This window comes from Oncorhynchus masou, chromosome 22 (assembly GCF_036934945.1).
Source record: "Oncorhynchus masou masou isolate Uvic2021 chromosome 22, UVic_Omas_1.1, whole genome shotgun sequence".
Taxonomy (NCBI): domain Eukaryota; kingdom Metazoa; phylum Chordata; class Actinopteri; order Salmoniformes; family Salmonidae; genus Oncorhynchus; species Oncorhynchus masou.
The window spans coordinates 15,795,172-15,819,742 of NC_088233.1; the positions used below are offsets into that span (position 1 = coordinate 15,795,172).

Genomic DNA, 24,571 nt, shown 5'->3' on the forward strand with positions numbered 1-24,571 from the left:
AATAAAAACAACATTAAAAATACCCTATTCACAACAGTAGACGGAACTAGAAGCAGTATACCTCCCCAGCAGTAGACAGAAACATACTATACTGCAGTGAATATTGTGTAGGGTTCAGGTACCAGGATCTCACTCCTCCCCTCATGTCTGTCTTCCCTCTCTTTCCTCTCCATCTCTCAGCAAGTGAACCTCACAACACAGCGGAACACAAACAAACAGTAGCAGCACTATGCTCATCCACAGCCCATGGTAGAGAAAGATCATTCACTTTGTTTCTAATTAACCCTTCAAGTCCTACTCCAGTCTCCTCTTCAGCTCATTTAACACCTGAATATCTCAATAGGTGATCCAGGTATACTCATGACACAGCACAAGCTCCGCTATTGTTCCTCAAGCAAGGGGGAGGTTGATGACATCAGAGGCCACCATCAGACCAACTCATTGAATGTCCTACTCCTTGAAATTTGCACTTGTGTAAAAAACAACAACATTTGTTTTACCCTTTAGTGTGTGTACTGTACTGTATTTATACTCAGAATATCACTTTTCAATAGGAAAAGTGTATTTTTTAATTGCTGGAGGACATCTTTAATAATCCAAAATACCGCAATGCTCAGTTAATGAATTCTATGACCATTAACAACACTGCAATGACCTCCTTTGCCAAGCAACAAACTACTTCTGCGTAGCCAACAGAGAACAAGATTAACTTTGATATTGACAATGATCCTTTTTGAGGAAATACAAAGCAATGACATCCACATTCCGGATACAAAATAAGTTTAATAATTAGGTAATATAGAAAATATATGTAACTGTTTTCTCTCGCTTGAGTGTGCTGTTCAAGGCCATGATCAATAGCATTGCAATTATCAAAACTTATGGGCTTCTATTCCAGCCACAGATACAGTGGGGCAAGAAAGTATTTAGTCAGCCACCAATTGTGCAAGTTCTCCCACTTAAAAAGATGAGAGAGGCCTGTAATTTTCATCATAGGTACACTTCAACTATGACAGACAAAATGAGAAAAAAAACAGAGCTTGGTTTGAAGAAATCAACTGTGGGGGCAATTATTAGGAAATGTAAGACATACAAGACCACTGATAATCTCCCTCGATCTGGGGCTCCACGCAAGATCTCACCCCGTGGGGTCAAAATTATCACAAGAACGGTGAGCAAAAATCCCAGAACCACACGGGGGGACCTAGTGAATGACTTGCAGAGAGCTGGGACCAAAGTAACAAAGCCTACCATCAGTAACACACTACGCCACCAGGGACTCAAATCCTGCAGTGCCAGACGTGTTCCCCTGCTTAAGCCAGTACATGTCCAGGCCCGTCTGAAGTTTGCTAGAGAGCATTTGGATGATCCAGAAGAAGATTGGGAGAATGTCATATGGTCAGATGAAATCAAAATATAACTTTTTGGTAAAAACTCAACTCGTTGTGTTTGGAGGACAAAGAATGCTGAGTTGCATCCAAAGAACACCATACCTACTGTGAAGCATGGGGGTGGAAACATCATGCTTTGGGGCTGTTTTTCTGCAAAAGGACCAGGACGACTGATCCGTGTAAAGGAAGGAATGAATGGGGCCATGTATCGTGAGATTTTGAGTGATAACCTCCTTCCATCAGCAAGGGCATTGAAGATGAAACGTGGCTGGGTCTTTCAGCATAACAATGATCCCAAACACACCGCCCGGGCAATGAAGGAGTGGCTTCGTAAGAAGCATTTCAAGGTCCTGGAGTGGCCTAGCCAGGCTCCAGATCTCAACCCTATAGAAAATCTTTGGAGGGAGTTGAAAGTCCGTGTTGCCCAGCAACAGCCCCAAAACATCACTGCTCTAGAGGAGATCTGCATGGAGGAATGGGCCAAAATACCAGCAACAGTGTGTGAAAACCTTGTGAAGACTTACAGAAAACGTTTGACCTCTGTCATTGCCAACAAAGAGTATATAACAAAGTATTGAGATAAACTTTTGTTAATTGACCAAATACTTATTTTCCACCATAATTTCCAAATAAATTCATTAAAAATCCTACAATGTGATTTTCTGGATTTTTTTCTTCTCATTTTGTCTGCCATAGTTGAAGTGTACCTATGATGAACATTACAGTCCTCTCTCATCTTTTTAAGTGGGAGAACTTGCACAATTGGTGGCTGACTAAATTATTTTTTGCCCCACTGTATATGACTGTGAGGGTGCCAGGGAGCCAGAGGTACACAGGTGTTCAGTTCAGAGTGTCTGGCCAAATGAGGGACACAAAGGCATTGAATAATGACCTGCAGAAACCGCACTTTGTTAAACGCTGCCTTCAAATTCCCCGGAGATTCAAACCCGAAATGCCAGTCTTAATAAGAAGCCACATCCATTCGCCATCCCTCCCTCCCATGTTTTCTCACTCAGTCTCCCTCTATCACTCTCTCTTTAACAAACACACAGACACATACACACTCTCTCTGTCACTCCATTCCTCCTACTCTATCCCACACATACACACACATTTAGTCTCTTCCTCCCTCCTTCTCCCTCAGGGATACAGGGGATCATGACTGATTGACAGCCTGCTCAGCCAATCAGAATTACTAGCAGCTCCAAGAACAGAGCCTGCGATCTGAAGAGGGATTGGACTGTGTGTGTATGTGTGTATGTGTTATTAATGACGGTGGAGCTGGCAGCACCGGAGCAGAGTGATTGTTGATCAGCTGAGTGATCTGCTTTCTAACTGCGCTGGAGAAAAGGAGGGATAGACAGAGAACAGCCCCCACCCTATCGCTCTGCTCTGCACCCAGCGTCTTTAGCAAGCAAAGACACACACACACACACAACCAAGAGAGCCTTTCTCTGCCTCTTTCTCAGCCTCTCTCCCTCTCTCTCTCTCTCTCTCTCTCACACACACACACACACACACACACACACACACACACACACACACACACACACACACACACACACACACACACACACACACACACACACACACACACAGTGGAACGATATCAGAGCTGGAGCTACCTATCTCTCCCTCCCCTCTCTTGTTTCTTCTCTCTCTCTCTCTCTCTCTCTCTCTCTCTCTCTCTCTCTCTCTCTCTCTCTCTCTCCCTTCATCTGCCTCTCTCACACACACAGTGGAATGGTTTTAGAGCTGGAGCTACCCATCTCTCCCTCCCTCTCCTGTTTCGCGCTCTCTCTCTCTGCTTCTCTTGCGACGAAAGGAGAAGAAGACGCATGTTCTTGGAAATACACATGATAAACCTGCTGTGATCTGAGTCTCACACTGTCATGCTGGACTATTGCTCTAAAGCATGTGGGTTCCAGGCATGAGGGTGTGTGTGAAGGGACTCACTTCCACTGGTAAGTTTCTATATATCTCTCTCTCCTGTGTGTGTATGAGGCAAGTGTATTTGTTTGGTGTGGTAGAGGGTTGGTTTTCAGTGTGACAATGCGGTAGTCCTTGAGTTGAACCTGTGTCTGTGTGGAGGGAGTTAGCAGCCAAGAAGGCAGAAGGCACAGCCTGCAGTTTTGTGGGAGGTTTGGCCGGGGATGGGGGTGGGAGGGTGGAATTGAGGAATTGAAATGCTGAGGAGTCCAACACAGGCATTTTGTCATTGCTGCTTAAGGAAATGTTTGGATGAATATGTAGGCTGCAGAGGTTTCAGAGAAGGACCTGCCTGTTATTGGCATCAGGGTGTATTTTGAAAGCGGTTTGAGAGATTTGTGGTTTTCAGGCTGGAGTGGAATGAAGGCGGTGTTATCTCGGCAGGATCGCTCTACAGGTACATCTGAGAAAAATATCAAAACTGAAGTATACTCGCCTCTGTGTGTCTGTCAGGGATAGAACAGAAAAGAAGACAAGTCAGGGAATCTGCCATCAATAGAAAAGACCAGAACTCAACGAGGTACACCAGTAATAAGCCTGGGGTAAAGAGACCCCTTTCCGTTTTCACTGATGGATCATAACACATAAGTACTGTATGCGTTTACAGTTGGACACTATTTGACTGTGTGTGCCAAGAGGACCAACCTCAAATAGGATTTATTTAGGAGTTGTCCGCATCTTTAAGGAATCCAGGTGAGACAGAGCTGGAGTGCTGGGCTGTAGAGAACTCTCCTCGAACCAGGGGAAAAATACATTCCCACCACTGCCTGCTTAATTTACCAGAACAGCACCCCCCCCCATCTCTCCATCTCTCTCCCACTCTCTTTCACCTCACCTCATCTCCCTCATTCTTTCTCGCCATCTCCCATCACCCGGCTGCATTTAAGGCTTGTTCATAATTAAACAACGTCACACTGAGGCAGTGAGCAGCAGACCTCATTCAGCACGGTCACAATGTTAGCTACTAAATCGGGGTCAGAAAGATGACTGCATCATTCTGTTTTCAAGAACTAGCCTAATTATGCATACAATTGTCTATTTCTATGCAAAGAATGCAACAATATCATGGTGAATACCCTGGCTACGAACATATTTACAGAGGCAGTCGTCATATCTTCCTCTTCTATGGTCGTCCTGCTTTCACAAGGTTTTCTATGCAGACTGGTGGGGACTGGAGTGATGAATCCACAAGAGAAAGCAGTACTGGTGCTTCAGACAAAAAGTGAAAGTGTACACGTTTAATCTGTGATGTCACTCTGCAGACATCATTAAAGCAAAGCACACTGACTGGTTGAACAGAAACAAAGTTTGAGAGGAATAGATCGCTACAAGATTCTGTACCTCACACTCAACACCATTCCATGCATTAACAATGGCTGTAATGTGTGCATCTCTCAAAAGACTATCAAACAAAAAAGTCAGCAGGCTAATTAATATCAGTAATGTGAAATAGCATTACTATCAAACATTAATTATTTATGATAAGTAGACGGTTTCTGTTTGTCACTAAAATCTTGACTTAAGATTCACAAGCCAACCTCAAACTCCTGTGTATAACATACCTTAGACAGATTTAGCTCAATTTTGTATTTTTTCAGGTGAAAACTTCCTTCCAATACTATCCTCGCTCAATAAAGAGTCAAATGAAAACCACGCCACACAATCTACCTACCCTGCAACATCCCCACTACGAGAATATCGGTGTACCGTAGCACATGGATTCAAGGGATAAACAAAGATTGATTTGATACACTGGGAAAACGCATTCCCAGCAGATACAGTATGACTCAGATTCTGAAACACTGTTTTTTTTCCAAAGTAAATCCCATGCATTTTACAGTCAGAGCAGCAGAACTAGTCCTACCTGAGCCTGTGGAAAAGGGCATGTTGACAGCTAACACCCCATGCTTTACCAGTTAATGTATTACGATTGGTATTTATGCAATGAGCTGTGATAGTGATAGATTAATCCATAGTGAAAAATGTGTGTGGTGAGTTCACTGTACCCTGCAAAACTCCTTTTATATGGTGCATACACACAAATAACATTGTAAATCAACAGGCAGGTCATGTTTACATGAATACCATACCTCTATGTGTGTTTGTGTGTGTGTGTGTGTGTGTGTGTGTGTGTGTGTGTGTGTGTGTGTGTGTGTGTGTGTGTGTGTGTGTGTGTGTGTGTGTGTGTGTGTGTGTGTCTGTGTGTGTGTGTCTGTGTGTGTGTGTGTATGACAGTAGACCATATGAGAGAGGGTAGGTAGGAGGAGGAGGGGATTGGTAGGAAGCCTGGGGGAGTTGACAGCTTAACATCGATCCCTAATTAATTGTTAAATTGCTGTTTATTTGCAGGCGGCGTTGAACAGATGCAAGGGGGATGTCATTATGCATGGGTACCACACAGTGGGTTGGCCTAATGAATGTAGCCATACAGCTAATGCTAATGACAGGCACGTTGCTAGCATAGCTAATGCAGGCTTTCATGGTGGGCTGCTCAGGCAGCAATGACAGCATGTAGCAGACTGTCATATTGTAGCAGGTAGCGCTATAGGGTGATATAGTAGCCGGTAGCGCTATAGGGAACACGAGGGAGCAGGTCACGTTGAAAGGACAGATTTATCTTGGATAGATTTAATGGTAAATCAATAAAAGAGGTGGGGGGGGGGGGCAATAGAAGAGAGGGGCACTTACATCACTCCATTTTCCTCACCCCACCCCACCTCCCCGCCTCCGATCACCTCACCTCCCCTCCTCTGATCTCTTGACTTCCCCTCCTCCGATCCTTCACCTCCCCTCCTCCGATCCCTTCACTTCCCCTCCTCCGATCACCTCCCCTCCAACGATCCCTTGACTTCCACTCCTCCGATCCCTTCACCTCCCCTCCTCTGATCCCTTCACTTCCCCTCCTCCGATCACCTCCCCTCCAACGATCGCTTGACTTCCCCTCCTCTGATCCCTTCACCTCCCCTCCTCTGATCCCTTCACTCCCCCTCCTCCGATCACCTCCCCTCCAACGATCCCTTGACTTCCCCTCCTCTGATCCATTCACTTCCCCTCCTCCGATCACCTCCCCTCCAACGATCCCTTCACTTCCCCTCATCTGATCCCTTCACCTCCCCTCCTCCCACCATCTCTCCTCTCCTCCCACCCACTCACCTCTCCCCCCTCACCTCTCCTCCCTACCCCCCTTACCCCACCCCCCCTCATCTCACCTCACCTCCCACCCCCTCACTTCACCTCCTACCCCATCACCTCACCTCCCACTCCCTCTCCTCACCCCCCCACCACCCTGCCCTCCAAACTACAAGACTGTTACTAAACATTAGAAAAGTCAACAACTCTACTGATGCATCACAAAGTGATGGCACATTTAATGCTTTTCGAGAGAAAGTGGAGGATGTGACTGAATTGGACTTCTGGCACTGATTAAAAGACTGTGTTAAGAGATGTGTTGCTATACTGGGCTACTGTAAATGCACAAATATAACACCACTTTGTCCCCAGCAGCTTTTAAATGGCCACTATTTCCATCCTCCATTTTCTATATCACACTGCCTCTTGTACATACCTGCTTTTAAGTACACATGCTTTGTTTTGTCTATCTACTCTACCCCAACCCAATTCTGTGTCACATTTCTTTGAGAAGTAACATGACATGTATCAGAGACACTGCACATTCATTCATCTACATTCTAATTTTCACATTAACGTTAAAGAGATTAGCAACAGAGCAAATGTTCATTCTGTAGTCTAAAAAGCTATTACCTTTCAAAGATTCATTAGGCTTAACAACATCAAGACCAGTAAGATCTGTCACAATACCATGGTATATTAATGTGGCAGAATGTCAGAGTGTCACTTCCCCTTGGCGCGATGGCGCGCTGCACATCACATCCTTTCCCCTGTATACTGTAGCTGCAGCATGCTCGTCACTCGCTGCCTGACTAGCTAGTGAATAAAACATGGCGAATTGCAACCACTTTATGACATGTCCACTACATTAGGAGGTGGAGGGAAAGAACACACTGCACTGTGGCCCGTGGACTCTCATCCAGTACAGAGTCTGTTTCACTGTATGAAAAAGGACACTAATATGTTGGGTACGCTACCGTTCAAAAGTTTGGGGTCACTTAGAAATGTCCTTATTTTTGAAAGAAAAGCATTTTTTTTGTCCATTAAAATAACATCAAATTGATCAGAAATACAGTGTAGACATTGTTAATACTGTAAATGACTATTGTAGCTGGAAACGACTGATTTTTTATGGAATATCTACATAGGCGTACAGAAGCCCATTATCAGCAACCATCACTCCTGTGTTCCAATGCCACGTTGTGTTAGCTAATCCAAGTTTATAATTTTAAAAGGCTAATTGATCATTAGAAACCCTTTCGCAATTATGTTAGCACAGGTGAAAACTGTTGTGCTGATTAAAGAAGCAATAAAACTGGCCTTCTTTAGACTAGTTGAGTATCTGGAGCATCAGCATTTGTGGGTTCGATTACAGGCTTAAAATGCCAGGAAACAAAGAACCTTCTTCTGAAACTCGTCAGCCTATTCTATGAAGGCTATTCCATGCGAAAAATTGCCAGGCCACAACTTCTACTTGAGAGAGTGGGGGGGGGGTTAAATTATACATTAAATAATGGGTGCTCTGCTGATACAGCTGCAGCTTATCAAACAAAAACACAAGTGGAAAATAAAGCCCTAAGGGAGCTAAATAAGATAAATAACTAGAAAATATATTATAGTGCATGGCGTTATCACCCATGTTAAACACAAATAGACAATACGTTATACAAGTGCATGGCGTTATCATCCGTGTTAAACACAACTAGACAATACTTTATATAAGTGCATGGCGTTATCATCCGTGTTAAACACAAGCAAGGAGTGTTAGCTACCTGCCGGAGATTAGCCTTTCTATTGAAATAGCATCACAAAGCAACAGCAGCAGCTTTCCAATGCATCTTCACCTCATCTCAACTATTCTTCCCGCAACTAAAGATCCTTTATTAACTTAACATAATGCTGGAAGAACATTTACCACCACTCAAACGTCCATTTGATCTAATTATGAGAGGAAGGCATGTGAGTGAAGTAACAACAGGCTCTTAAGTAATAAAAAGGGAAATTAGCGTGTGCTTCGTGGAAGCAAACAGGAGAGCATCGCTCATCCAGTTTACAATTTAATACTTGCTCTCCTTATTAGCATGGGGGATATTTTCTTTTAAGTATATTTTTCTGATCTACTGTGAAAAACATATTTACATAATATAGTTACACACTCTAACACCTGGGCCATATGGAGGAATCTCTTGCCAATAAAACCAATTCCCTTGTATGTAACCATGAAATAAAGGAGTCTGAAAATGATCGTTGCAAATGATAGCTAGCATTACCACACTTAAGTATTGTTTTCAACACTTGACATAAATAGCTTAGCAATGAAACACCAAATGTGTGTGGATATTACAAGTGCTGTATAATATCAGGCACAGAGCAGCTTGGACAGAATCTGAACACAGGTCCTACACAGATGGCTGAGCACAAGAACATGAGGCACACAAAAAAAGAAACGACCAGCAAAAATATTTTTGCCTCTTGTTTCCACCTGTGTGTGTTGACTGACTGCCATAAACAAGCTAATATATGCACGGTGCTCTGTCATAGGGAGTCTTCATCAGCAGCCCTGCTCTTATAGCCTTACAGACAGCTCATCTACTATCACACACGGAGCCGTGGCTTCTGCACTCAAGGTCACAAATTAATCAAAGCATCAATATGTGCAGTCGACATAAGCAAACCCCGGCACAGACCTGTCACCTGTAGGAACCACTTTGATTCAACTCCTCATAAATAATGCAGGAGAGGATGAAGAGACAGAACAAGACCTGTAGCAAGCTTCAGAGATATTTTGGGAGAATCTAAAATGCCTTGAGGTCATATACTCCAGTTGAAGTGATTGTGGGTAGTTGTGTGTAAGTGCGACGGTTGCTGCGTGTATGTGAATACATAGTTCACAATGGCAGAGTTAGGGTGGATGACGAAATGTAGCTAATTAGGGTGGATGGTAAAACTGGGATAGGCTCTGGCTCACAATGTTTTAGCTGTTCAAACTGTTCTTGATGCAAAGTTTTTGGGAAATGTTTTGGGGGGATTTGTATTACTGCTGTGTGCAAGATCGCTGTTTAAAATTCCAGATCCTCTGGCAGATCTCTTGCCCTGCAGGGATATTAAGTGACTCCAAAGTGCTATTGTGTGCATCCAAAATAGCACCATATTTCCTATATTATACTTTGGACTAGGGCCCATAAGGCTCTGGTCAAAAGTAGTGCACTATATAGGAAAAAGGGTGCCATTTGGGACGCACATTTATTAGCCACCAACCTGTCAAATAATATATATAAGGTCAAGTCAATCATAACTCAGAATTTTGATGGCGAAGTGAAAGCAATAAAATCAAACGAGCATAGAATATATGTCTCAATATTCCTAAATGTCAATATATGAAACAGTCTCCCAATAATACCATGTAGTACTGAATGTATTTTTTCTGATATTTTTCTCCCCAGATGGAAATTGACACGATGAGTGACTGTGATTGAGGATAATAATGATGGAAGACAGAGTGATCCATCCCCAGGCCAAGCCAGAGCGTTTCTCCTCAACCCTCCCTGTTCTTCACCGACAGACTTCCTGAAGGATACATTGACCTTCACACATCCAACTTGCCTGACAACCTGGCACAGTGTAAATTGAAGAAAGGTTGCTCTTTTACTCTCTGCCAAGGACTAGACAACGACTACAAAAAGGCCAAAGCTTTAGGGACCAGGCATCAGCAGAAATCTGTTCTGTCTCACTGCGGTAACAAATGAGCCTTTATTTGTGAAGTTAACAGTGCTAACAGCTGACTCCATAAGGACCCATTTCTAGTTCAAGGTAATAGGGGGCCAAGATGAAGAAGACTGCGTTCTTGGCTTGTTTGTTAGCGGAGCTAGCTCTGACAGCTTTTGTTCTGGCCTCGGAGGGGGGCGCTGCTCATTGTCCTGCATTGTGCCGGTGTGAGATACGACCCTGGTTCTCTCCAAGCTCTATTTATACAGAGGCTCTCACGGTGGACTGTAATGACTTAGGCCTATCGTCAATGCCAGAGAAACTGCCCTCAGACACACAGGTGCTACTGTTACAGACCAACAATATCATCAGTGTTGAGAAACCTTTGGATTACCTGGCTAATATCACTGAGATAGATTTATCCCAGAATAACATATCCTCTGTGAGTGATGTCCATCTGGGTCCTCTTACCCAGCTGCTGTCACTGCACATGGAGGAGAACTGGGTTCAGGCCCTGTCAGACAACTGTCTCCCATCCCTGGACAACCTCCAGGAGTTCTACATCAACCACAACCTGATCTCATCCATCAGTCCTGGTGCCTTTAGAGGGCTAGGGAGGCTCCTGCGGCTCCATCTCAACTCCAACCACCTCAGGGGCATCAACAGGGTGTGGTTTCAGCCTCTACCCCGCCTGGAGATCCTGATGATTGGGGAGAACCCCATTCTTCAATTGTCAGACATGAACTTCAAGCCCTTGGTCAACCTACGCAGCTTGGTTTTGGCCAGGATGAATCTCTCCGAAATCCCAGATGACACTCTGGTCGGCCTCGACAACCTGGAGAGTGTTTCATTTTTTGACAACCTGTTTGACAGAGTGCCACAGGCCGCTCTGAAGAAAGCCAAGAGCCTGAAGTTTCTGGATCTCAACAAGAACCCCATCGAGAGGATTCAGAGAGGGGACTTTGTGGACATGATCCACCTCAAAGAGTTGGGCATCAACAGCATGCCTGCGCTGGTGTCCATCGACAGCTTTGCCCTCAACAATCTTCCTGAGTTGACCAAGATTGAGGCCACCAACAACCCCAAGCTCTCCTACATTCACCCCAATGCCTTCCACAAGTTGCCGAGACTCGAAACACTGATGCTGAACAGCAATGCCCTCAGCGCCTTGCACCACAGCACTGTGGACTCCCTGCCCAACCTGCGTGAGGTTAGCATGCACAGCAACCCCATCCGCTGCGACTGCGTCATCCGCTGGATCAACATGAACCAGACCGGCGTGCGCTTCATGGAGCCAGATTCCCTCTTCTGCGTGGATCCGCCGGAGTACCAGGGCCAGCACGTCCGCAAGGTCCACTTCAGGGAGATGACTGAGATTTGCCTCCCGCTCATCTCGACCGGGAGCCTCCCAGATCGTGTCAGCGTTGGGAAAAGGAGCTCGGTGACGCTTCACTGCCGGGCATTCGGAGAGCCGGAGCCAGAGATATACTGGGTCACCCCCTCCGGGGACAGAGTCCTGCCCAACAGCGTGTCTGATAAGTACTACATGCATCCAGAGGGGACCTTTGACATCTATGACACTACCATGCTTGAGGCAGGGCTGTACACCTGTGTTGCTCACAATCTTGTTGGTGCAGACCTCAAGTCTGTTTTGTTGGTGGTAGATGGATACTTTCCACATCCTTCTGATAATGGCAATGCTTTACATGTGGACGTTAGATCAGTGCAGCCCAACTCTGTTTCGGTGTCTTGGGATAACACTCACGGTGGTCTTATATCCAGCATAAAGTGGTTCACAATGGCGAATGCTAAGCATCCCTCCATGGCATACACTGCTAGAGTACCAACCGATGTGAAGGTGTATCGTCTCACCCACCTAAACCCCTCCACCCAGTACCGGGTGTGTGTGGAAGTCACGAGCATGCAGATCGGACACAACAGGGACTGTGTCAATGTCACCACAAAGGGACCGGCTCACATCATCGAGAGCAGTGAGAAGTGGGACACAGTGATGATGGCTGCATGTGCTGTGCTTTTCATCGTGGTTGCTGTGGCTTGCTCCATCATATACACATCTCTGCAAAGCCAACACTTTTACAGGAAGTTGATGGTGGACCAAACTGAGTCAATGCTGAGTCCTAGCACCCGCCCCGGCTCCGCCTCTTCTCTCACAGAACTCTGTGTGGCTGGAGTCAAGGTGAAGGTGACTGTAATAGACTTGCCAGACAACTCCATGTAAAGAAAGAAACGGCCTTGGAGCAGGAAAATTAATGTTCTGGATTTTAAACAAGGTGAAAGAATGTTGGACATGTGTGATTCATGTGCCCTCTTCATGACAATGACAGAGTATTGGGTTCTGGAACTCCTGGAACTTGGAACACATCATGGAACCATAAACCGGCGCCCTCACGCATAAATACGTAACCAGCCAATCCCAGACCCACAGACTCTTTTATACAACAAAATTATGTCATTGCAGCAAAAACATGCACAGACAGGTATCTAGATTGCGATATACGTGGCTACTGATCGGTCATTCATGCAGTGCAACTGCAAAAAGCACAGCACAAAGACTGTGTAGTCTCTCTCGGTTATTGACTTGTGCTTTATAACGCCTTGTGGAGATGTATTTGTGGTCCACAATGAGGAATATTTTCTGTGCTGTTTAAATAACACTCAAGGGCCATAAGTAAGAAATACCACTCGTATACAGTTTATAATGGGCAAAACTTGTTAGACTAGTAGACAATAACAGTGTATATGTAAACAATTTTATGATCAAATATTTTTTTTCATTAAAAACAGTACATTGTATTTTAATCGAAATGTAATGCTTTCTCTTACTTACTTGAAATTGTAATTACGAAAGACCCAACTTCAAGGATGAATACAATATTGGGATGCTCTGAAAGGAACAATCTAAGCTTCCTTTATCAATAACATTCAGCTATCCATGAAATGCAAAATGTTATAATTCATAAATATGAATCCCATAAATCTTTTCATATCACTGTCTAAACCATGCAAAAGGAAAACAGTGTGATGTAGACAAACACAATTACTGGGACTGCCCTTGAAGGCGGACATTTTAACATTGTTACTAAAATGCAATCTCAGGCAGGACGACGTGTTTTGGCAATGACTGGGGAGTAAGAGAGAGTGTGTGTGTGTATATAACTTTACACACGGTACTTTATATGTGTGTGTGTGTGCGGCATCAGAGAAACCCAATGACTTTGAATTGCAATATATTCTCTTTCATTTAAAACCCAATATGGATTCCTAACATAAACCTCAGAGAGGTGATGAATCGGCGTCACATGCGGACTGATGGGGGCATTTATCAGAGGGACTCCGCCATATATCAACTGAGTTTCAGCACCTTGGACAGGGCTTTTAGAGTGGAGCCATTTGTCACCGCCATGGGAGCTAAAATATGACCCATTAGAGCGCAGGTAGTGCATAGGTCAGCGAGAACACATGGAGGCTGCTAGTACCGGAGCGCGGTGCAGTGCGTCCCTTCCCTCCGTGACACTGGCGAGACACGGATGCCATTACAGGAACAGCTCAGCAACTCTTGGGCTCGTTTGTTAAGCACTTTACATTATCGCCACCCACCGAGAGGGGAAGGAGACAAATGGAGCGCAAAACGAGGACAAAGTGTCTACTAGGGCTAGAAGTCAGTATGAACAGGGACAGGATAGACAAGATGCAGGTTTCGACATATTGAAGGTGGAACAACAGTACTGCTGTAGGTATTAGAGATGTGTGTATGGTTTTATTTGACTGCACAGTGAGATAATTGCACAACAAGATAACAACAAGATAAGAATGCTCATTAAGGGAACTTGAGTCTTTAGTATATTCCCTGGTTCATTAGGGTAGCTTACTTGAAAGGAGAGCTCTCAGAGAAGAACTGACAGGACCTCCAAGGAGGTTTCATCACACATTTTTTACTCCTCCTTTTGCCTAGTTTGAACTCCAGATAACCCCACATGAGAGCCAATGATATGTCAACATGCAGTCCACTCAGAGAAAAGGAAATAATATCTCGTAAAATGTTCACACATGCAAAAAAGCTATTTTCCAATAAAGGCCCGATGGCAATATGCCCTTCTGTTGTTATTGTTTGTGCACCACCTGGGGGCACGCAATATGGTGAGAAAAACAGGAAAGAAACTGTTACATATATTTAGTATTGCTCACATAAACTCCCACCGTGCCATATTACAAGGAATTGTAACTGTTAAAATTCCTTGCCGTAATAGCACTAAGAAATTGTTCCTAACAATAAAAAAGTTCAACCCCTTTGGATATCAGTGTTTTCTGCGCACCAGTGTCAATCAACAGGGGTTAAAAATGTAGGTGCCATATCTTTCAGTGAATTAAGTTAATATTGGAACGGGGGGATGTGTTAAATCACCCAATCCCTCACCAATAACAGTAGGAACACTGGTGGGCCGCCCTCTTGTGTAGATATGATTAACCCACTGATCATTCTCTCAGGGAAATATACCCTGTATGACAAATAGACAGCAGATGATATACTGTAATTGCATTATGATAGCCATGGGGAGATCTGGGAAAATTAGCAGGCAAAGTAATAAATTGTCGTTTTTAATATCATCTTCCAGCCAGGACAGAACAGTATTTGGTTGATTGCACATCTGTAATTAGGATATTATCATTGAAGGTGACAAATTCTTTGCTTAGGGAATTCAGAGCTTTACACAGTGATTTATGTGAAAATATGGGATACAGGTGTGTATAGCCTTGAATGGCAAATGTATAATCCTTGAATATTTACCCAACAACTAAAGAAATACAAACAACTCAACAGAGGAAGTAGAATATTAGTTCAATACATCGGTTAAATTAGCAGGTGTAGATACTCTCAATTAGAAAGCTGTGCTGTGGTGCAAATCAAATGAACATTTTAGTCACAGAGAGTGACGGAGGACAGGGTTTTGTGCAGTCTTCTGCTGTTGTTTATTTTCATTTGTGGAAAACATCTGAATAGCCTAATGACCTCTAGTTGAAGTAAACAAATATCTCTCATAATGTTTCCACTTCTAAAATGCCCAATTCATCTGAAACTTGTTTGGCCAGATAATAGCCTATTTTTCTTTCTTCTACAAAAGGTTGTGTGAAATCATCCCATTTTGAAATATTTCCCCATTATCCTGTTGTATTTGGGATAGACCTCCTGCTCGTTGCTTGGAGTAGCCTACGACATAAAAATAAGAATGTTCACATTTCTCAAGCTTTCCTCAAACTGCACCCTGGGGCTTGAAGTAATTATTTCCCCACTCAGTGGTCCATTAGGATAAAACCACACTGGTGACTTTTTGTGATCTTGTATTGGGACTTTGTGTGATTGTATCATTATCTAAACTCTGAAACAGGGATACTTCATCTTTGCTGATAAACTGGATATGATTATGAACAACTGAAAACATTGGTTCTTTTATACTTTTGATTAGTTTTTGAATGTTTGAATGGGAGTTGAAGACTGCTCTCCCTTACTCACTTTTATACCCCTTCTTTCACAAAATCATATTGGATAAAACAGAAATAAAACATTCAACAAAGGGAGAACACACTGATGACAACCAATCAGTGAGTGTTTTGTTTTCTGGGGAGTTGCAGCTCACCACAGGAAGCAGGAAATGTAAATACTCTCACAGAGCTGCAGTAGTACTAGAATTACCAAAGCCTTTTGTAAGAAAACGATGGAGGAGGAAATGGTATTTTATGAGTCAATACACACTTTAAAAGCAGGAAGCAGGCAAGCTCTCCAAAGCATTCATCACTGCTGTACAGACCCACACTGTGGGCAGAGTGATGGACGTCTGAAAGCAGCTACATCTGAAGCTCCTCCACTAATTCATTTATACTGAGCAAAAACAATTACTGAGTTAGTTCATATAAGAAAATCAGTCAATTAAAATACACTAAATTCATTAGGCCCTAATCTATGAATTGTACATTTCTGGGCAGGGGTGCAGAAATGCCCAGCCAATCAGAATTAGTTTTTCCACACAAAAGGGCTTCATTACAGACAGAAATACTGCTCAGCACCCCCACCATCCCCCTCAGGCGATCTCACAGTTGAAGAAGCCAGATGTGGAGGTCCTGGGCTGGCATGGTTATACGTGGTCTGCGGTTGTGAGGCCTGTTGGACGTACTGCCAAATTCTCTAAAACAACGTTGAAGGCGGCTTACGGTAGAGAAATTAACATTAAATTCCCCGGCAACAGCTCTGGTGGACATTCCTGTACTCAGCATGCCAATTGCACGCTCCCGCAAAACTTGAGACGTCAGTGGCACATACCGGTAGTATTATATTCATCATCAAACATGATTACACCCTCTCTTCAATGTAAAATATCACCAACAATAACACTACCGGTCAAAAGTTATAGAACACCTACTCATTCAAGGGTCTTTGTTTTTACTATTTTCTACATTGTATAATAATAGTGAAGACATCAAAACTATGAAATAACACATATGGAATCACATAGTAACCAAAAATGTGATAAATGAATCTAAATATATTTTATATTTGAGATTCTTCAAAGTAGCCAGCCGTTGCCTTGATGACAGCGTTGCATATTCTTGGCATTCTCTCAACCAGCTTCAGCTCATCCAAAACCATCTCAATTTGGTTGAGGTCGGGGGATTGTGGAGTCCAGGTCATCTGATGCAGCACTCCATCACTCTCCTTCTTGGTCAAATAGCCCATACACAGCCTGGAGATGTGTTGGGTCAGTGTCCTGTTGAAAAACAAATGATAGTCCCACTAAGCCCAAACCAGATGGGATGGCGTCTCGCTGCAGAATTCTGTGGTAGCCATGCTGGTTAAGTGTGCCTTGAATTATAAATAAATCACAGACAGGGTCACCAGCAAAGCACCCCCACACCATAACACCTCCTCCTCCATAAGTTACGGTCGGTCCTCATGAGAGCCAGTTTCATTACAGTGCTTGATGGTTTTTCTGACTGCACTTAAAGAAAATTTCAAAGTTATTGAAATGTTCTGCATTGACTGACCTTTATGTCTTAACTTAATGATGGACTGTCGTTTCTCTTTGCTTATTTGAGCTGTTCTTTCCATAATATGCACTTGGTCATTTAATTAATGTGGCTATTTTCTGTATACCACCCCTACCTTCTCACAAAACATCTGATTGGCTCAAATGCATTAAGAAGGAAAGAAATTACACAAATGAACTTTTAAGAAGTTAATTGAAATGCATTCCAGGTGACTACCTCATGAAACTCGTTGAGAGATTGCCAAGAGTGTGAAAATGTTATGTACTTGAGTGAAGACCCAAAAGCGGTTTTAACAGAAAACAGAGTTCTTTAATAAAAAAACAGGAATGGCATAAATCCTCTTCCAACGTAGTCAATGGAACAAAAGAACGTAGTATAATGCAGGATGCACCTGCCAGGCAGACTCCGACAGGATAGGACAAGGTGGAAGCAAACGGGACGACAGCTTGCTTCTAGTATCAAAAACACAAACAAGAATCAGACACTGAAAGTAGCAGGAACAGAGAGAGAAATAGAGACCTAATCAGAGGGGAAGAGAGAACAGGTGGGGAAAGAGTGAATGAGCTAGTTAGGGGAAATGTAGAACAGCTGAAGAATGAGAGACAGAGAAGGTAACCTAAAAAGACCAGCAGAGAGAGACAGAGTGAAGAGAAAGGACAGGAACAGACATAACAAGACATGACAGAAAAGCTGTCTTCAAGGCAAAGTGGGACTATTTCAAGAATCTCAAATATAAAATATATTTTGATTTGTTTTTTCACTTTTTTGGTTACTACATGATTCCATCTGTGTTATTTCATAGTTTTGATGTCTTCACTATTATTCTACAATGTAGAAAATGGTAAAAATAAAGAAAACCCTTGAATGATGTCACGCCCTGACTGTAGATTTTAGGTTCGGTCATGGTGTGATGTGGGTGGGTATTCTATGTTTTGTGTTCTATGTTTTCTATTTCTATGTGTTTGGCCTGGTATGGTTCCCAATCAGAGGCAACTAGCAATCGTTGTCTCTGATTGAGAACCATACTTAGGTAGCCTGTTTTCCCATTTTGAGTTGTGGGTGATTGTTTTCTGTTTTGTGCGAGTACCTGACAGAACTGTTGCGTTTTGTTCTACTTTTGTTTCAGTGTTCCGGTTACAATAAACAACATGGACACTTACCACGTGGCACATTGGTCCGATATTTCCTATTCCTCCTCAGAAGAGGAGAAAAACCGTGACAAATGAGTAGGTGTTCTAAAACTTTTCACCAGTAGTGTATACACAGGAAACATCTAATGAAAGGCAATTATGAGTGAAGACTCTACAGTATGTAAGATGTGAATGTAAATATATCAAATGTATGGTGGTTATATCCATAGGATACAATAAATTGCATTCTATTTAGGTCTATCATGGTTATATCTGTAAGGGATGACACTAGAGTAGCTAATACACCCTTTAGATCTGTATAAATAGAATGTTTTTAGTTCCAGCTGACAATCAAGTGTCACCTCACATGTAGGCCTACAGTTCATCACAAGAGACTAAATCTGCTTTTCGTTCACTGGGCTAAGCGCTTCACAGCAGGGCACAACTGTTACAGCAGCAACAACAAACTAAATACAAATCTATGCGCATGCACCCTGGCATTAGTGATAAGCATTTTGAGTTGATTCCTAGTTAATTACCAACTCTATTTACACATAGCTCCTCTTCCTGGATCCTCTGATCCCAGTGCTTCTTCATGGCTGCTCCTGTCAATGTGAGCGAGCGCTGAGCACTGAGCGGTAGTGGCTAGCTTAGCTAGCTTTCAAAGGGGGAACTCAGAGAATTCCCTTCAAGCAGCGTATGTGGCTTTCAAAAGCAGCGAGCGGCGCTATGCTACGCAGCTGCCTGCCACCAAAGGCCCTGCTATGATTACACATTCCTTAATGAATAATTTACCTTTTCCTAATGACCCGTTAAGCTGGTTCATTTAAACGTCTTCCTCCTCCTAGTGCGGTGATTATAGCAGGTAGCCAAGGTGAGAGAGGTATATTAGAGGGAATTACCAGCGGCTCAGGAGAGGTTGTCAATCCCCTAGACCTACCGTTGGAGCTAGTGTTGCTGGGGCATCTCTCTCATAAACGCTGAACCCAACACACTATTATGGTCAAATGAAATGTCACCTCAGCACATTAAAATTTCTGATTAAGACTTGGAAAACCACACTGACACCAAGAGACAAACAAACTCTGTGTTGAATTGTTCTTCCATTCATCTGCCAGACATCCTGAGTTCTGTGTGGTCATCTTAGACAAGAAGTTTGTTTTCCTGAGGGAACATCATAGTGTTCTTAGTAGTCAACAACTTCACCACAATCTGAGATGGCCTTGTGCTTGCCAGTTATACCACAATCTGTTAGAGACTCTCACGGAGTAGGCTACTATTACCACAAAAGCACTTTAAGTAAACCAGCCATTCACAATGTTCCTTAGAGAACCAAAAGCACATTTTGGGTCAAGTATTTTTGGTTGCAAGAATGGCCCTCTATCCATTAATGCTTTTCTGCACACAGAGTGATGTATAAACATTGGTCTGAGCATAGAAGCTTTATAAATGCACTGATCTCTGTGACTCTGAGTTTTCAGCGCTCGGTTAGCAGGGCTTTTAGGGCGCTTGGATCCTCTCTGGAACAAGCTCCCATGCTGAGTGCACTTGATGGATGGCATTTTGGCTTAGAGGAGCGGAGTGCCTGAAACTAAATAATTCCTCACAGCCGTACAGCACATCACTTCCCATTCTGGTGGTAAGTGGGTAGCCTATGTGAGTGAGTGCATCACACTATATAACCTGTTACATAGGATCAGACATATTCCGCTCACTAAGGCTTCAGTAACCGAGGAAACCAGAGAGCCTACCACAGGTCCTCTAGTACTGCTGAAGGTAGGGCACTCCGGAGAGTTGACTCCAGCTTGGCTTCTTTACTGGAGGCTCTTAGCACACTACAATAACCATTGGCTGGTACTGTGATGTACTTTCTGTTCATCATTTCTACATCCTCTGTCTCCCTCTCGCTCTCTCTATTTCCTTCTCCCCCCCCCCTCCCCAAAATCTGCCAAATCAGGAAAGATCACAGCCAAGAAACACAGGCCGCTATTTTGTAATGAAGCATTTAGCACAAATTGGGTATTTACATTATTTGAATTGTAATTTAGCAAAAAACGAGAACGGTTGAAAACTCTTTGGGACTGAGTTGTTCTTGAACCGCACCGCGGGACTCACTAGAAAGATCATTTTGGAGCAGCATCCTTATCAACAACTTTAATATGGTGACAGAACAGAGTGATGCAAACAATACATGTGTAGCTACTCAAACATTGAAAATGAGATGCTGCCTCAGTCAGTGCCGCTTCACCAGTGTCAGTTTCACAAAACTTTAATATGTAAACTACAAGCTCAATACTGCAATATGATACAATTAAGCTAAGAGAGATGCATCATGTGAACATTAGGGAGACAAATGCAACTGCTGTTATCACCAAATTGGGCCTGGAAAGAGACTCATGAAAAAAAATGTTTCCTTTCCAAAAATACACAAACAGAATCTCCCCAGCAGGGCCTATTTGAAGGTGACTATTAAGTATTGGCTGAAGATAACAGCATCACTAAAGACTAAAGGCTTAATGCATTTGGGTGATCCGCACTACCTAATGCCTGCCATCTCTCCGACTGTCCATCCGACCGTCCACCCGACCGTCCCTCCGACCGGCAGTCTGCATGCTTCTAAATTGAAGACCATTTAGAGGAAGTGACAACTTCAACAGCTCTCCTCACAGAGGCAGAGCCCGCTGTGCTGTAAATCTGTAATAACCAGATGGATAATCAGTTAAAACCTGTCTCGTCATTTAGGAAAAACAACAAATTATCCTTGAATCAATCAGTCAATCAGGAAGAGTCTCGGCCTGCAGACTGCAAATGCTGGGCATCAGCTAATCCTACAGCTATCTTGGAGCCGCTACCACCCCACTAAGGTTTCTACGTTTTTGTTAACAGTCTGATTTAAAGTAGCCTACATCACAACACACATAACCTTATATAATAAGCCTTTTGAGTGCTGCTACTGTTAAGTAGAACTCTGTTAATGGTGGTCCATCTTTTCAATTCTTGTAAGAGTGCATGCACAATGCACCCAGCAGTAGCCTCCAGCAGAGTGCATCCAGCCATCCTCCATTATGGAATGGGCATCACATTTCTTTATATGTGGCTTTCTACACAACATCCTCTCTTTTGTCAAAAGATATATAGTCATGACCTAAATTATTGGCACCCTTGATAAGATTGAGCAAAAAAGACTGTATTAAATAAATAATATAAATACCGAGATACAGTATATTTACTGAACAGAAATATAAACACAACATGGAATATTTCATGAGCTGAAATAAAAGATCCCAGAAATTTTCCATACGCACAAAAAGCTTATTTATCTCAAATTTTGTCCACATTTTGTGCACAAATTTGTTTACATCCATTTACATCCATGTACATCCATGTTATGTACATATTCTTTATCCCTTTACACTTGTGTGTATAAAGTAGTAGTTGTGGAATTGTTAGGATAAATTACTCATTGGTTATTACTGCATTGTCAGAACTAGAAGCACAAGCATTTCGCTACACTCGCATTAACATCTGCTAACCATGTGTATGTGACAAATAAAATGTGATTTGATTTGATTTTGATTAGATTTTTTAGTGAACATTTCTCCTTTGCTAAGATAAACCACCCACCTGACAGGTGTGGCATATCAATAACCTAATTAAACAGCATGATCATTAGACATCATTACACTCTAAAAACGTTTTGTCAAAAAAACACAATGCCACAGATGTCTCAAGTTTAGAGGGAGCGTACAGTTGGCATGCTGACTGCAGAAATGTCCACCAGAGCTGTTGCCAGGGAATTGAATGTTAATTTCTCGACCATAAGCCGCCTCCAATGTCATTTTAGAGAATTTGGTAGTACGTCCAACCGGCCTAGACCACGTGTAACCACGTCACCTCTACATCCATCTTTTTAACCTGCGAGATCATCTGAGACCAGCCAGCCGGAGAGCTGATTAAACTGTGGGTTTGCACAACCAAAGGATTTCAGTGGGCAAATGCTAACCTTCGATGGCCACTGGCACGCTGGAGAAGTGTGCTCTTCATGGATGAATCCAGGTTTCAACTGTACTGGGTAGATGGCAGACAGAGTGTGTGGCGTTGTGTGGGCAAGCGGTTTGCTGATTTCAAAGTTGTGAACAGAGTTGCACATGGTGGAGGAAGGGTTATGGTATGGCAGGAAAAAGCTACGGACAACGAACACAATTGCATTTTATCGATGGCAATTTGAATGCACAGAGATACCGTAATGAGATCCTGAGGCCCATTGTGGAGCCATTCATCCGCCGCCATCACCTCATGTTCCAGCATGATAATGCACAGCCTCATGTCACAAGGATCTGTACACAATTCCTGGAAGCTGAAAATGTCCAGCCTGATCAACACTACGCGAAGGAGATGTGTCGCGCTGCTTTAGTCAAATGGTGGTCACCAGATACTGACTGTTTTTCTGATACGCGCACCTACTTTTTAAAAAAGGTATCTTTGACCAACATATGCAGATCTGTATTCCCAGTCAAATAAAATCCATAAATTAGGGACAAATGAATTTATTTCAAATGAATTGTAACTCGGAAAAATCTTTGAAATAGTTTGTTTATATATATTTTTCAGTTAGCATGTTATTTTATACCAATACAATTGCTCACAGAAAAACATTTTGTTTAACAAGTATAACAATAAATACTCTAAAAGACAGGTGTCAAGATTATTGCTCCCTTTGTGAGGAAAACGACTTTCAGCCTTTATCTATAATGTTTTATGAGATTGAAGAATAAATTGGGAGGGATCTTAGACAATTCATACATACAGAATCCTTCCAGATCCTTGATATACTTCTGTCTGCGCTTATGGACTGCCCTCTTCCATTCCATTTTTATCTTAAATATATTTATTATCATTTTTTTTAGGGGGTAGTATTGCAGATAAAATGTAGCTTCCATCAATGTAATTGTCTACATAAGCTTTTGGTAACCACACACACACACACACACGCACGCACGCACGCACACACACACACACACACACACGCACACACGCACACACACACACACACACACACACACACACACACACACACACACACACACACACACACACACACACACACACACACACACACACACACACATACATACATACATACATACAGTTGAAGTCGGACGTTTACATACACCTTAGCCAAATACATTTAAACACAGTTTTTCACAATTCCTGACATTGAATTCTAGTAGAAATTCCCTGTTTTAGGTCAGTTAGGATCACCACTTTATTTTAAGAATGTGAAATGTCAGAATAATACTAGAGAGAATGATTTATTTCAGCTTTTATTTCTTAAATCACATTCCCAGTGGGTCATTCAGAGATCCTCACTGAACTTCTGGAGAGAGTTTGCTGCACTGAAAGTAAAGGGGCTGAATAATTTTGCATGCCCAATTTTTCAGTTTTTGATTTGTTAAAAATTGATTTGTTGAAATATCCAATAAATGTCGTTCCACTTCATGATTGTGTCCCACTTGTTGTTGATTCTTCACAAAAAAATACAGTTTTATATCTTTATGTTTGAAGCCTGAAATGTGGCAAAAGGTCGCAAAGTTCAAGGGGGCCGAATACTTTCGCAAGGCACTGTAAACCTCATATCTGAGGCTATTATACAAACAGCTTTATGGTAATGTGGCCACACCATCTCCCATGAGCTTCCCCAAGTTGTAACAAATGGACCAGTTCGTAGCTAGATTCTTCACCGATCTTTTATACCTTCTCCGGAACATGAAATTTGTTCGGACTTCAAGTTCTGTGGAAGAAGGTGGAAGAAATTCCTTTGTTCTCTATGAAAATTCACTCTGTCTCTTTATACTGTGTGGCCATGAGGCAGGGTCTTCTCCTCAGGAATTTACGACCTCTCTCTGACCACAGCAGCCTAGTTGAAGGAGGCAAGGGGTAGGCAGGGAGAGGGGGATGGGGCTTGTTGTACCCAAAGAGGGCAACGTCATGACGTCAATAAAGCCAAACTTTCCCATGGTGCCCTAGGTTACTGAGTTACAAATTACCTGATTAATTTCATTACGTAATTATAAACAGTTAATCATTCGATGAACAGCAGTCGTCACATTCATCAATCAGCACGACAGCACCTAAAGATTCTCAGACCATGAGAAACAAGATTCTCTG

The 24,571-nt window shown here is 42.8% G+C and overlaps 1 protein-coding gene and 1 pseudogene across 1 annotated transcript; one reads left to right on the forward strand and one right to left on the reverse strand.

Moving 5' to 3' along the window:
* Nucleotides 1–24,571, reverse strand: part of LOC135508780 (mitochondrial inner membrane protease subunit 2-like) — a 193,135-nt pseudogene that overhangs the window by 38,387 nt on the left and 130,177 nt on the right.
* LOC135509077 (leucine-rich repeat neuronal protein 3-like) lies at nt 3,183–15,816 on the forward strand. The gene is made up of 2 exons (XM_064929396.1): nt 3,183–3,355; nt 9,953–15,816. The coding sequence occupies exon 2, from the start codon at nt 10,336–10,338 to the stop codon at nt 12,451–12,453; it is 2,118 nt and encodes a 705-aa protein (XP_064785468.1). The 5' UTR covers nt 3,183–3,355; nt 9,953–10,335; the 3' UTR covers nt 12,454–15,816.

Coding starts and splice junctions, on each gene's coding strand:
- LOC135509077 (XM_064929396.1), top strand. CDS start 10,336: ATGAAGAAGACTGCGTTCTTGGCTTGTTTGTTAGCGGAGCTAGCTCTG.